The sequence below is a fragment of the Psammomys obesus genome, unplaced genomic scaffold (assembly GCF_907164565.1).
Source record: "Psammomys obesus unplaced genomic scaffold, mPsaObe1.curated_primary_1811, whole genome shotgun sequence".
In the NCBI taxonomy this organism is placed as follows: domain Eukaryota; kingdom Metazoa; phylum Chordata; class Mammalia; order Rodentia; family Muridae; genus Psammomys; species Psammomys obesus.
In genome coordinates, this window is record NW_026596057.1 from 18618986 (window position 1) to 18633457 (window position 14472).

Below are 14472 nucleotides of genomic sequence, written 5' to 3' on the forward strand. Positions count from 1 at the left end.
CTCTTGGATCTGGAGCTTCTGTCTATGTCTCTGGACATTTGCTCTGGATGAGGTACATCTTATTAATTATTATTTATTGCCGTTTTGTTTTGGTTTTGTGTTTTTGCTCTCAAAAGGGCTCCACAAGGGCTGAATTAGAATATCTTGTTGTGAAAGGAATCAGATATTCAGTTTTTCCTTTCATTCAACACTGAGGACTATTACAGGCATCAAGGATTCCATGGTAATATTTTAATTTGAAAGTTTCTAGTGAATGCTTCTCTTTTCAATTAAAGCAAAAAAGGGAGCAAAAAAATCAAACCACAACAACTCTAGACTTAATGAAAGCTTCACATTTAATATAAGAAATATATACTGTTTCCTCTTTGTTCTTTGTATGGAGAATATTTTATTGTTTCATAAATTAATATAAGCAACTAAGTATGTTATGTATTGTATAAAATTTCCGTATAGGGGAATAGATTTTATTTTGGGTATAATTTCCTGACCTCCCCCCCCCCATCACTGGCATCAAATTCAGCAAACACTGCTGGTCTACTAAAGCTTAACTTGGACTTGTGGAAAAGCAAACATTTACAAACATTCCTTGCACATTTAAATTGGTTTTGAGAATAAGAAAAGAGAATTCAGTTTGCAGTATATTAAGTACTTGCCCATTCACATTGCATCTGTCTTAGTTTATTTTCCCATAGAGAAATGGAACGAGGAAACTAATCCAAATATTTATAAGAAAAGTCGACAGAGGTCCCTACATTTAAGTCATCACGCTGCTTGTATTGATTGTGTTTAATTTCTTTTCATCTGCTTCACAGAGAAGCAAGTTGAAAGACAAATGAACTTTCTCTCGGAGGAAAAAGGAGGAAAAGACAAATGACAACAAATGGTGCTCAGATCACACAGAGCTTGGCAATTAATGAAGCTGTAAATATGTAGGGAAGAGTGTGGCCTTGGGTCACATTCTTTATAAGAAATTATAAAGCCTGTTGAGCTTTAGAAAATATTATTGGCACTGTCAAGCCTCTAAGTATTTCATCCAAATGTTTTAAAGAACAAAAAGCACATTAGTCAAACATGTGAAATACAAAAATAAAATTCCACAAAAATAATAACCAAAATATTTCTACTTAATTGAATAGCACTTACAACCTTTGTATACATTGTTGATCCTTGAAAATTGCAAAGCTCTCCATAAAACTTAATATTCTTTTTTGACATTTAATGAAATAGACTTTTAAAACCCAAATGTATGTGGACCATCTATATTCATGTAGCAATAGGACAGAAATCTAAGAAAATCAGGATGGGGTCTCATTTCCCCAAGTCTTTAACAGAAGCAGAAGGATAAACATAAAGGAATAAGTGCAGCAGATGGATGAGTGGGGGCTGTGGTTTCTTGTCCCAGAAGAGTGGTTGATACTAAAATTCCTTGCCAACAGAGATCATGAAACACTATGGCTAAGTTGGCAAATAGTATTCGCAAATGGAGGACAGTATAATACCAGCTTTAGAAGAATTTGCTCTGCTAGATAGAAAGCACTTTATGTAACTTCTTGTATTCTAAGTCACAAAGCTATGAACAAGTGAACTTCTTACTTCTAGATACATCACTAAAAAATCTTAAGATGCCATATCAAGAGACAAAATAAAACATAGCTCAAAAAAAAGAGTAGAGGTTATATATCACTATAAATTTAGATATTGTGTAAATATCTAAATTATGTGAATGTTTTATATTTAGTATTTCATTTTATTTAAATTTATATTAATAACATTTTATTTTTAATATACATTTGACTTATGTATCTTATATATTTGTTATATATAAAATATATCAATATATTTACATCTATATTTTTAATAAAATATATACTCTAAAAGGAGAATGACCTATACTTAATTATTTAAATAGTTTGATTAAAAATTCCAATTGGATTTTTTAAATTTATTCATTTTACATCCTAATCATAGCCCCCTCCCTCGTGTCCTCCCGGTCCCGCTCTGCTCCTCTCTTCCCCTCCTCCCTGTTCCCTAGCCTCAGAAAGGGGGAGCCCTTCTCTCTTACTAACTGACCCCAGACTACCAAATCTCTTCAGAAACACTTGCATCCTCTTACTCTGTGGTACATTTACACAATGGAATACTATTCAACTATTAAAAACAAGGAAATCATGACATTTCCAGGCAACTGGATGGATCTGGAAAAGATCATCCTGAATGAGATAACCCAGACACAGAAAGACAGAGATGGTACATACTCACTTATAAGCAGGTCTTAGTCATACAATAGAGGTTAACCGTACTACAAAATGTCCAATTTGTAATGCATGTATCTACATCAGGAGCTATGTGCCCTAAGGAGAGTTCTAAAAATGTTTCAAAGTAACTCAATTTACATCTATCCAAATATTACTACTCTCTCTTACAAACGAGTAAACGCCAGTGTTGAGATGTTAAGTCTCACTCAGTTCCCCAAATTTAAAGCACTGAGGCTGATCTCAATCGTTTTATGTATGTGGGTGTGTATATGTGTTTGTGTTTATATACATACATTATATGTGTATGCATGTATACATATATGCATGTAACAATAATTAAAGAAAAAGAGGCCATGAATTTAAAAGACACTAGGTGGGAGGTACAGAAAGATTTGGAAGGAGCAAAAGGAAGGAAAAATGGTGTAATTATATTATGATCTTAAAAAATTATTAACCAAAACCAAATTAAACAGGGGGCTTTAATGCTCAAGCCAGCTCTTTATTGCTCTTCTACTTTCCTCCCAGCTCTTGCTTTAAGTAACTTTGTTAGTAGAATCAAATTCACGTATTTATTTACATAATTTCTCTTTTATTTTAATTCAAAGCAGAAAAGTAGATAATTAAAGACAGATGGGGTTTAGGGCTGACCTTCTCCTTATCAAAATGAATTTATTTCTGAATTACTTTTACTTCTCTTTCAGTTTCACAACTGCTCTTGAGTGATTAGCTCACCTAAAATTACTAAGCAGAAAATAGCAAAATTAATTATAATTAGAAAATTACTCCCTCTCCTCAGAATACTTCTACTAAATTAGAGAGGCAAAGTTTCCTTGAGAGTGATTACAAGCACATTTTCTACAGTGTGATGATGACAATGGTGATGATTATGATGGAAATTTTAGTATTTTGTAACTTTTCTGCAGACAAAATGAAACATCTTGACAACTACTTTGCTTCTTAGAGTTGATGTTAGAGTTTCTGAAAGAGTAAAAGTTCCTTGAAGAATAAACTCCCATGTGTCCTTAAAGGTGAAATGAAAGAGACTGAGAGAGTAGAGAGCACCAATAGATTGTATGACTCATTTTTAGCTACTCATTCTGGTGCAAATCCATAAGTAAATGAATGACTGATTTGCTAGTGATCTTTTGGGTTAACGTCAAAGAACAAAGATAACAGAATACACAAATGGCTAGAGCGGGGGAGGTGCAGATTACAGTGGGAAGTGCGCTGTGTGAGACACTTTTTAAGGATTTATACATGATACATTGCAAAATAAACACCTCAGGCTCCTGGGAAAAACAATCCATTAACATAGGACACATTGATCCAGTCCATATATGCCACTTAACCCACTGAGGAATTGTCTGTTCTCCACAGTAATTTATAGGTCTGGTTCTGTCAGGTTTTAGACAGTGGTTGTAAGTCAAAATGCTTCTTTTAAAAAATGTCAGCTAACTAGAGTAAAATAACTGTGTTTTTTCTTTTTTGATAAAATAGATATAAAGGAAAATTGAGAGGTCTCTTTTCAGTCAAATAGATCAGAAGCAGTTATTTCTCTAAGAGACCTTTATTTTTATTTCTTGGATCTTGAAAAAAATTGAAGATTAATTTTAGTGCTTTAGAATTGAAATTGACTTTGAATGCTGTCTTTGAAAGTGCCCTGTCAGATGTTTGACTCCTTTCCAGAGCACTATCAGTAATCCAGACCCCAACAGCTCTAGTTAGGGACTGGAGTCCTGGCCTTTTTCAGAAGGTGACATGTGAGACCTGCATGTAGCCACATCTGAGGCCCTCTGCTGATGCTGGAGCCCTGGATCTGATCTCTTTGGCAGATGCATCCCATTAGTGAATAGTGGTCTAGTCATCAGCTAAGTCCCTTGGGTTTCTGCATATAAACTTTTCAACCAAGTCTCCATCTTTCTTTGTATGTGTTGATTTTTAATAAGCCTCATTTGTCTACTGTGTTGTATATGTGGTCCCCTTTTGAGCAGATTATTTCTCATTGGTTACTTAATGACCATAAACCCTGTCTATATAAAACTTCCTCATGTGGAATCTTCATAAATTATAAACATCTTTGTTAGTAAAACTTATTGTACAAATACATTTTTACAAAGTCATAAAGTAACTAGTATGAATGTGTATTTTATCAATTTAGAGAAAAAAGAGCCGATGTTACAATCTCCATTGACTAATCTATAATAGAAACATCACCAAGTGTACTCCAGAGCATTAAAACTCTGCATGTGAGTATTGGAGCAGAAGGAAGAGAGACTTTGATGGGCAGGTAGAAATAGCGTAGAGGAAAGAGCAGGCTACAGGGGCTGGGAGAAAACTGGGCTGCTCAGAGCAAGTTTTGGCAGTATGAATGCCCAGTCTTTGGTGCAATAAATGGTGGCTGCTGGGACAGCACTAGTTCTGCATGCTTGCCTTCTGTATGTTTTCTTCTGAGCGCATGTGGTCTTCTTGGATGCAAGATGGAGGACCTACTCCATGTAGAGGAAAACTCTTGTCTCAGTACGATCGGGAAGATGTTCACAATTAAAATGGCAATTAAAATGGCACAAGGTCCTTGAGGAGGAAAGAAAGGGATTTTATAAGAAGCAGAGAGCTGGGAGGGAGCATGTTACTGAAGATGAAAGTGGGAATTCCAAGATATCACTCCCCAGCTCCATGTTTTGCCTGCAGTTAAGCTTGTGTGTGTCCATGTGCCTTCTGGAATTAGATGGTGTCGGGTGGCACACAGGTTATGGTTGGCAACCTCTATGCCAGTGCCTTCCTCAATAGACTACTTTCTGTTATAACTCCTGTGATTTTTGAAGAAGCTCCCAAATTATGAGAACACGAAAGTACATAATTTTCTTAATTCCTGTTTAACGTATCGGGTGCCAGAAACATCATCTATTCTTTATGAGTGTTTGAACTGTAATGAGCTGAAGTGCTTCTGGGACTCGGCAAACAAAGCCCCACATACCGTAAAAGTTCCAACAAGCTATAAGACCATTTACTGGTGAGTTATGCTCTTGACTGACAGGTGATGACTCGGAAGCATGGAAATGGTGGTTGTTGCCTAAGGAATCCAGCATGAAGGTCTACCACTGAGGCTTTAATTTGGAACCCATCTTACTTAAATTTATTTCATCACTTATTTGTAGCAAAGGGTAGCGTTTTACTCTCCCGGGTATGTGACATGTATTGCAATGATTCGGGAACTCCGAGGCTTGGATTCTGAAATATTCTTCTTGTCTCCGAGAGCATCCTTGCCATATTTCCTACAAGGGATGAAGGGCAGCATATGTGCCTTTGAACTCTGCAGTTGCTCTGATTTATTTTAGCCTTGCTTTTGACACAGCTGAAAAGTAGATTCAATATAGCATAATCATTTCCACATGTACATTATATTCTCTTAGTCTAGCATCAGTGGCAATATTTATAACCGAGCATCCTCAAATATTGATTAATTGAAACTGAGTTCCACAGCTCAACTTTCCATGTAAAGTGCAAACTGCACAACTAAGACCTTTCAGCATGTGGATTCTGTGCCAGGGGACTCTACCCTGACTTTGAGGCCAGGCTCAAATTCAGCAGAACTCAATCACGTTAGAATAAGAGTAAGCATGTAATTCCAGTACAGAGTTCCTAGACTTGAGCATGGTGACATGGGTCTGTAAATCCAACTCTTCCAGAGACCCAGGTGGGAAGATCATGAATTAAAGGACAGCTGGAGCCATATTGCAAGACTCTGGTCTTAAAAACGAGTTATTTTGGAATTTGTCAGTTTTTGACAACTGGGAGTTAGATGTCCTGAAAGACAACTGATAGAAGGCCTGGATGGTTGAAAATTAACAGGAGGAGAAATGGAGTGGACTGATGAGAAGTAATGCAGTGTGAATGTTGCCTGTCCTGCAGTTGGCCTGCCTTGTTCCTCGACCCTTCTTTTGATAACATCTTCCCTTTAGGGTTTGGAGAGGGCCCTCAACTTTCTCTAAGTCCTTTGAGTTCAAAGGTTCAGTTTATTTCAGTGTTCTTCCCACCCTGTCTTTTATTTAGAAAAGATCGCAAGACAATCTGTATTTTATTACTTCCTCCACTGATAAGATTTCCATTCATTGTAAAATCGTGCTTTCCAGGAATTCATTATTGAACATAATTATCATTGTAACTCCGAGGCCATAGTGCTTTCAAAGTTTATCCCAGAAGCGACATTTACTGTGAAAAAGTCACATGCTTCTAATTCTTTCTGTATACATTTTTACATCTGAAGTCTGTTCTGCAACTTAACACATTGGAGCTGTCTGGAGAATTGTAAAGATAAAACGAGAATCAGAAGACTGAACAGGAATGCTCCTACTGATATGGATTAGTTATGTTTTAGAGTTCAAAGAAAAACACAGAATTTCATAAAACCAGACCCATCCTAGTACATGCTTTGGGAATTGTTCAAGTTGTCATATTATGTAATTCACCTCTACTCTATCTTTAATTTGTGTAGGTACATGCTTCTGCGGTTTTAGGTGATATGTTTAGGACACACGGTCATGGTTATTTTCTCCTTTTAAATATTAAACTTCTGCATACCAAGAGGAAAAGAAGGAGGGAAGAGAGACAAGACACACCACACACAACACACACACAAATACACACAGATGGGGGCACAGAAACAGAGAGAGGAACAGTGAGCACGAGAGCAAAGACTGAAAAAGTTTCATACATTGCTTATAATAAATATATAGAAATGACCATCTATGTGCATATATGGACATGCGTGCTTTATATTTCCTATTCATGAATAAAGAGGCACTTTCATCCTTGTACTTTCAGAGGATTCTTTCATCTCTGGAATGACATCACTTGAAGTGAGAGAGGTTGAGTTCAAATAACGGTTAGATGGATGCAGCAAGTCTACCTAGACTGTGTCAAGATTTCTTTTAACAATACTGTTTCATTGTTTACTCACTCATTACCCATTCACATATTCTTTCATTAATCAAACAATAATAGAACACTGATGCCTTCTTCAAGGAAAGGGGATTGGGTGAAAGAAAGATGAGTCTTAATTAAACTCAACAAATATGAGAATCTAAGATGGAGCAGTATTTTGTGTTTACCCTTAACAGTGGGAATTTTCTTCGTCTCATTTGTCAGCATCTTAGACAAGCCCCTTGTCTGTAGCACAGAAGTCAACAAAGATCTCATACCAGGCAGAGTTGGGGTTAGTCTCTGCTTCTTCACTTGATGATTGTGTGACTTGGGAAGGTTTTTCATCATTTAGTAAAGAGCGATTGTTTGATTTTTAAAATTCTAAAGTCACTTAGGACAAAAATACCATTTTTTTTTCATGAAATGATTTCATCTTGCTTTCTGTTCAACAGGGAGGTGGTGATTGTCCAGAAATGAGTATTGGAGCTATAAAAATTGCCTTGGAAATTTCTCTTCCTGGTTCCTTCATCTATGTTTTTACTGATGCACGATCCAAGGACTATCGGCTCACCCATGAGGTGTTGCAGCTTATTCAACAGAAACAATCCCAAGTAAGTAGACATCATCCTCAGAAATACTTGTCTGAACAGTCATAGCCATCTGACCACACCTCTGTGTACATGTCACGTAATTTAAGTGTAGTGAATTCATGCTTGTCAACAGCACAATGATACTTTGCCTTTGAATACAAAGAAGAAACGATGGCAGATTAATGTGCTTATTAGCACCTTACTGTATTTGTTAGGTCCATATTTCAAATGACATTTTCTATGGGGAGTCTCTCTTGAGTTAGTTACTCAGCATTGTAAGTTAGTTATTGCCATGTAACAAAACTCGGCAGCTTAAAGCATAACATATTACTTTTTCCATGTTAACACACCTTGGTTAACCTAGGCTAGAAATGCTTGCTCATGTGTGAAAGAATGTTGAGATACTGGCCCTTGGGTGTAGTGACCTCTTCTTAAACAGGTTCATTTTAAGATTAATGAGGTCAGTTTAGGATGCCTTTCTTGTGGCCATGGCAGAAACACTGGAGATTGAGTAGAATTGCAAAAGGTCTTTTGAGCTGAAGGACATAGCTTGTAGAATGGTTTTTCTGCCTCAGCCAGATGGCTAAACTCAGATCCAAAGATGACATTATAATAATATATTTTAATAAACATATCTTCAAAATTATTTACAGTGTGCATAGATGCATGATGCAATGAGAAATTGAGGCCACTGTATAAGCTAGCATAATTATGGTCTTATTTCCGTAGTCAAACTTATTATAAAATATAAGTAACTATGTTCCAGTGTAGGCCCATGGTTAGACAGAGTAAAGGGCTAATAATTATCATGCATGCTTACTTTCTAGTTGCTTAGTAATTTGCTAGCACATAACAGGTGCTAACAAATATATTTTGACTTTTGGAAATCTCTCCAACTCTCCTCTGCTTTTATAAATCTCAGGTGGTATTTGTGCTCACTGGAGACTGTGATGACAGGAATCATATTGGATACAAAGTCTATGAAGAAATTGCCTCCACAAGTTCTGGTCAAGTGTTCCATCTGGACAAAAAGCAAGTGAATGAGGTCAGTTTAGTAAAATAAGTCTACTTTGATAGCTACTTTGTCAAAATCAGCTAGGCCATTCTAACCGTGATAAGCCTGGTGTCCAAAAGAATTATAACCTCCAGATTTTGTCCTTAGGCCTCACATGGGTCAATTACAGCAGTGAACTGATAGAAAGAAACAGATTTATTTTGCTATTAATTTCCAGAATGAATAATGTTACAGCAAGAAGTCATTTAGGCACCAGAGATTTTATTTCTTTACTTAAAATTTATTTATTTATTACAATGTATTCACTTTGTGTCCCAGCTGTAGCCCCCTCCCTCCTCCCCTTCCAACCCCTCCCTCTCTCCCTCATCTCCTCCCATGCCCCTCTCTAAGTCCACTGATAGGGGAGGTCCCCCTCCTCTTCCACCTGACCCTAGCCTATCAAGTCTCACCAGGACTGGCTGCACTGTCTTCCTCTGTGGCCTGGTAAGTCTGCCCCCACTCCCCTCAGGGGGAGGTGATCAAAGAGCCAGCCACTGAGTTCATGTCAGAGACAGCCCCTGTTCCCCTTTCTAGAGAACCCACTTGGAGACTGAGCTGCCATGGGCTATATCTGTAGGCACCAGAGTTTTAAAATTCATTTAGTTTAACAAATCTTTTTGTGCTACATGTCTACATGTTGTTTAGAAAATTCAATTGGTATTTCTGATGAATAACTTTCAGAAAAACAGGTGAATTGAGTCTTGATCTGTCACTGAAGTTGAAACTAAATTATCCAACAAAATTCCAAAATGTATCAACTATTTACATGATAAACCTGGATGGTTACTTTAATGTAAAAAATAAAGTTTTCTTAGAAGAAATATCTGTTGAGAGAGCAATAACTTGAGCCCATGTTATGTCCCCTCTTGTGATTCGTATGCTCCTGAACAATGCCTAACAACAAGGTAATCCTTAACAGTTAATTTGAAGAAAAAAAAATGTCCCAAAGAGAGAGAAGTTGGAAGCCTAGGGAGGAACTAGGAAAGAGTGAAGGGCTCTCAGGAACTGGGTTTCTTTTCTCATCCAATACCTTAGCAGGTTGAGAAAGGCTTGAAAGGGATGAAAACCCTGCTGCTTGCCCTGGGACACACCCGGGATCTCCTGCACAGGGGGGTGTAAGTGAGGAGGTGCATTGTTCTCTCTTATATCAGTGAGGGCATCGTAGCTTAAGGCTTGATGAGATTGAGAGCGAGGGTTGATGATGAGGATGTTCCCTGCAGACAGAAGGCTGCAGAAAACAGCAGCAGATACCTGGTCATCATGGTGGTTCACAGCTAAAGGTGCTGGGGCAGAGAAGATGTTGGAATCCTTGTCATGAGCACGTAGCACTTTGGAAAGAACAGAGTTTCTGTCACGTTGGTGAACAGTCACATACAGTGTGCAGATTTTGAAAGCAAGAGATGAGCCACAAGATTTTTAACAGCTGAGTCCCAGACCAAAGGGGATTAAAAACAATCAACCCACTAGCTTATTAATTTTGTTGCCCAGAACATCAGTTGATAGTTGGATCTTTAAATTTTGTCATGGCAAGACCAAAACTTAAAAAAAAAGTTAATATTTCCCTTTTAGTTAAATTAATTAATTAATTAACTTTACTTATTGTAAACTGGAGTTTGATAGTAGCAAGGATGAGCCTTGGCTTCTCTGTCAGTCAATCTCCAGTTCCCTGGCTGATTAATTCAGGAATGGTTGTATTGTTTCTTTTACTGTGGACCAATGAAACTCTAAGGTATTTTGGCCAGGGACAACTTGGAGAAATTCTCTGCACCTACACCTTGTCCTGCATACTCATGAATCCTGATCTGATGCTAGCAGCTTGGTACAAGTCTGCCAACAAAACAGCTGCGAAGGATGCTGAACAGCCAAGAAAGCCTAGCCTTCTTCTTCAATCTCCTATAAAGAAAACGATGCATTTCCTAGTCCAAATGAGTACTCAGTTACGTAAAAATGAACAAATCCAGAAATTCTCTTTTTCTTTGTGACATGCACTCTGTGAGACCTACTTACCTTGATTATGAAATGGAGATAATAGAATTTCTATTTCAGGAAGTGGTTATAACTTTAAATGAGGTAATACAGGTGAAATGTTCTATATAAGATACTGTACAGGTATGAACCAAATACATGCTGACTGGTATGGGCTCATCTAATTGAAGGCTTAGACATAGGGAGTGGAACTATGTGAGGAGGATAAGGAGGCGTGGCCTTGTTGCAAGTGTGTCACTGGGGGTGGGCTGTGGGCTTTCAAAAGCTCATCGAGGTCCAGTTCTCTCCTGATGCCGTGGATCAGGATGTAAAGTTCTCAGCTTTCCCTCTACCAGCGCACCTGCCTCGGTGCCCCCCATCATGATGATTATGAATGAAGCCTCCTAAACGGTAAGCCACCCCCCAGTTACATGCTTTCTTTTATAAGAGGTCAGCGTGTCTCTTCACAGCAACAGGACTACGACAGAGACTCTAACCCTGTGGTGCTGCTTTGCCTTTGCACTAAAAGCCTAGTGCAATTGTGTACACTGGAAAACAGGCGATGGGGGAGGAGGGAGAGCAAATAATCCTGAGCGGGAGAATCCAGGAAGAGCTGGGCAGTATTCTTTTTTTCTTGTTCACGAGTAAAGATACTGTGAAGGCTTGCTAAAACTGTTGAGATCAACATATCCCGTCAAGAAAGGCACTACAGTGGAAGGTTTGTTGATAGGAAGCATTGTAACACTGGCCAAACAGGACTTGCAAAAGTTTGGGATAGCAATCTAGTAATTATTTTCCAATTGTCTTAAATTCTCCTATTCTATACATGCTATAAATTCTGGCAGGAAAATGGAAGTGTTCATGCTATGAACTCATTTAACAGACTCAAAACCCCAGGCATTAAAACCTTACGTTTCATTCATGAGTTCTCATGGACTCTTTTAAAGGAAACAAGAGTGTTCTGCTTTTACCCTCATAACCCAGTTAACTAGGTTTATAACCAGGTGGGAGTACAGCTCCAGTTAATTTGAAGTTTTTCATTTCCCTTTTTTTTCAGAAGGGGTATGTGGAGGGCCTAGGTATCTTCTATCTATACTTAACATAAAAGGGAATCCAAAGTTAAATTATTTGGCTGAATACCAGTGATCTTTAAATCACTGTGTGGTATTTTCTGTGTCTTGAAAACATAAGTTAAGATACACATCTTAGTTCACCTTTAAAGACAGAAAAGGGACCACACTTTACTGTACCATTCCATTTATTTTAAAATCTGAAATATTGCCAGTCTAATCAATGCTTGCTTTGTTATAATAAAATGTCTAAGGCCATGTACTGTGTGAGAGAAGCAAGCAAGAAGTATACATTGTTAATTAGATCATTCAACTGCCCTGAACTCCCCAGCCTTACTTCACACTTCCTCAGTCATTACTCTAACATCTCCTTTATCCCCACTACGATCTTCTTCCTGGTCGTCTCTAGATTTCTCCCATTCTAAATAAGTGTTAGCATCCCTGTAGATGCTATCTCTTACTGACAGGGTTATCAGTAACCATCACAGCAGAGGACACATGACTTTACTCAAAGCGACCACGGGTTTAACGAATGACCTACTGCCTAAGGGCAGCCATCAAAGAGTAACGAAGCACAGAGGATATAGTAAGAAATGCCTACCTATATTCTCCCTGAGTGTGACAAGGAGGAAGAAGGAATTCATAATATTACCCAGTGAAACTGTGGCCTGGGACAGGCAAACTGAAGCCCTCTGGGATAAGTATCAAACCCCGTCATGCTTCCCTAAATATCACTGGAAGGCAAAATTCAGGGGTCCTTTGGAGGTCATGTTTAAGATCAGCATCCCAGGGCGTGGAGATGGGTAAACAATTGTTCTGGAGAAACAATGATGCAGAACAAGCAGTAATGTGTGGCAGATAACCTTTCAGCCTCAGGACCACTGTTCACACATCAGACATAGACCTTAGACAACTTATGCAATTTTCTATGCTTCAGGTGTATTTTTTTTTAATCATAAGATGAGAAAATGCCATATTTAATATTACATTACAGAATTTTTTAGAACTATTAGTTGTTTTCTTTTTATATAGTGTCATATTCTAGTCCAAATATTCCAGCAATATATTTTTAAAGTGGTATGTCCTAAACCAAAGAAACTGCAACAGAAAAGAAGCTCCTTTATCCTCCCTGTAGCATGAATGGGGATCTTGGGTTAAAGAACATTTTCCCTATCCCAACTAAAGAGCATCCAATGGGATGTGGGAAAGGTCCAATGGGAAGTGGGAAAGTGATCTCACTCGGTATATCAAGGAAATAGCTAAAGTGAAGAAAATGAAGTGACAATCTATGAAAAGTCCAACAGCCTGGCAACAAAGTGCCTCACAGGTTAGAGGTCATCTGGCTTTGGTATTCCCTGCTGGGTGTGCACTCATTTTCCCTGGGTTCAGTACTTAGACTAGGGAAACTATAAACTTTGCTGGAGTATGAATTTGGCACAGCTACTTCTTGCCTCTTTGGCCAACAGCTACTTTTGACTAGAATGTGGAAGAGCTCTCTGCCTGTGGGCTTAATTATGAGAATTGTTCAGAGTTTTGGGCAATTAGCAATGTGAAATGAGGTCTCTGCCATTTTGTTCTTCCCTACTCTGAATTTCACTCCAGATCTCATTTCTAAAATAGAACTTTACTGTTGACCTTGAAAATGAGTGAAAACGAGTGTTTCTTCTGAAATGTGAAAATGTATCGGAGACAGCTCTAACATTCTAGAAAGTGACAGGAAATGTGCGGAGATGATGCACAAATATTTTCAGCATCACTTCTTTGAATTCATTTAATCAAATGTCAAAAATAAAGTGCAAAGCTCAGAGCTCATACATTAGAATGATGTAGATACGGTGTCCATATCCACAGAATGCATCAGAAAGCAATGTCTACCTAGTGCCAATGAAATGCTTTTCTTTTTCTGCTATTGTGCTCATGTTGTGTTGACATATGCTCGGGAGACTGTTTTAGGAACACATGTTTCAGGCACCTGGGAGAGTTTTTATTGGTCACTGATATGATTAAATAAAGCCACAGGTACATTGTGTTTCCATTTGTTTAGTTAGGACAGAAATGGAAACCATTAATTTATCATTAAAAGTATTCATTTGACCTTAGCCTCAGGAACATCTGGATATTTTTCCATAATGACATTTAATATATACACAGTGCATAATATTCATCAAAAGTGGTGGGAGGACGTGACTGTTCTCATCAGTCTCATTTAGGCTAAATACACCAAAAGAGAAGCACGTTAGCCCTGCAGTGCAAGGGACATGTGAGAGCAGAGGAGACGGGACGTGGAGAACAAGTGGTTTAGAAGGAGAAGCCCTGTCTCTGTCTCATTTCATGGCTTTGTGTATTGATTCTGAGAACTGTTTGAAGTTCACATTGGGAACTGTGGCAACATATTTTGTAATGAGCAGTGAGGTTCCTGGGAGTGAGCAGAACTCACTGCCTTTGAAACCTAAATTTGAATAGGAAAGTGTTATCCCCCGGCCCCTCATAGAGACATTCACGATATCCAAGCTCATAAAATACAGAAAATAGAGTGGATACCACTCAGCAATACATCTTGCAGTCTCAACACACACACACACACACACACACACACACACACACACACACACACACAC

General features: G+C 38.1%; 1 protein-coding gene across 1 annotated transcript in view; it reads left to right on the forward strand.

Annotated features, from left to right (window-relative positions):
* The window catches only part of Hmcn1 (hemicentin 1), a 354052-nt gene that overhangs the window by 119600 nt on the left and 219980 nt on the right, over positions 1-14472 (forward strand). Inside the window, exons 3-4 of the mRNA XM_055624399.1 lie at positions 7628-7786; positions 8688-8810. Of these exons, the coding sequence (XP_055480374.1) occupies positions 7628-7786; positions 8688-8810 (282 nt within the window). The remainder of the gene's footprint in view (positions 1-7627; positions 7787-8687; positions 8811-14472) is intronic.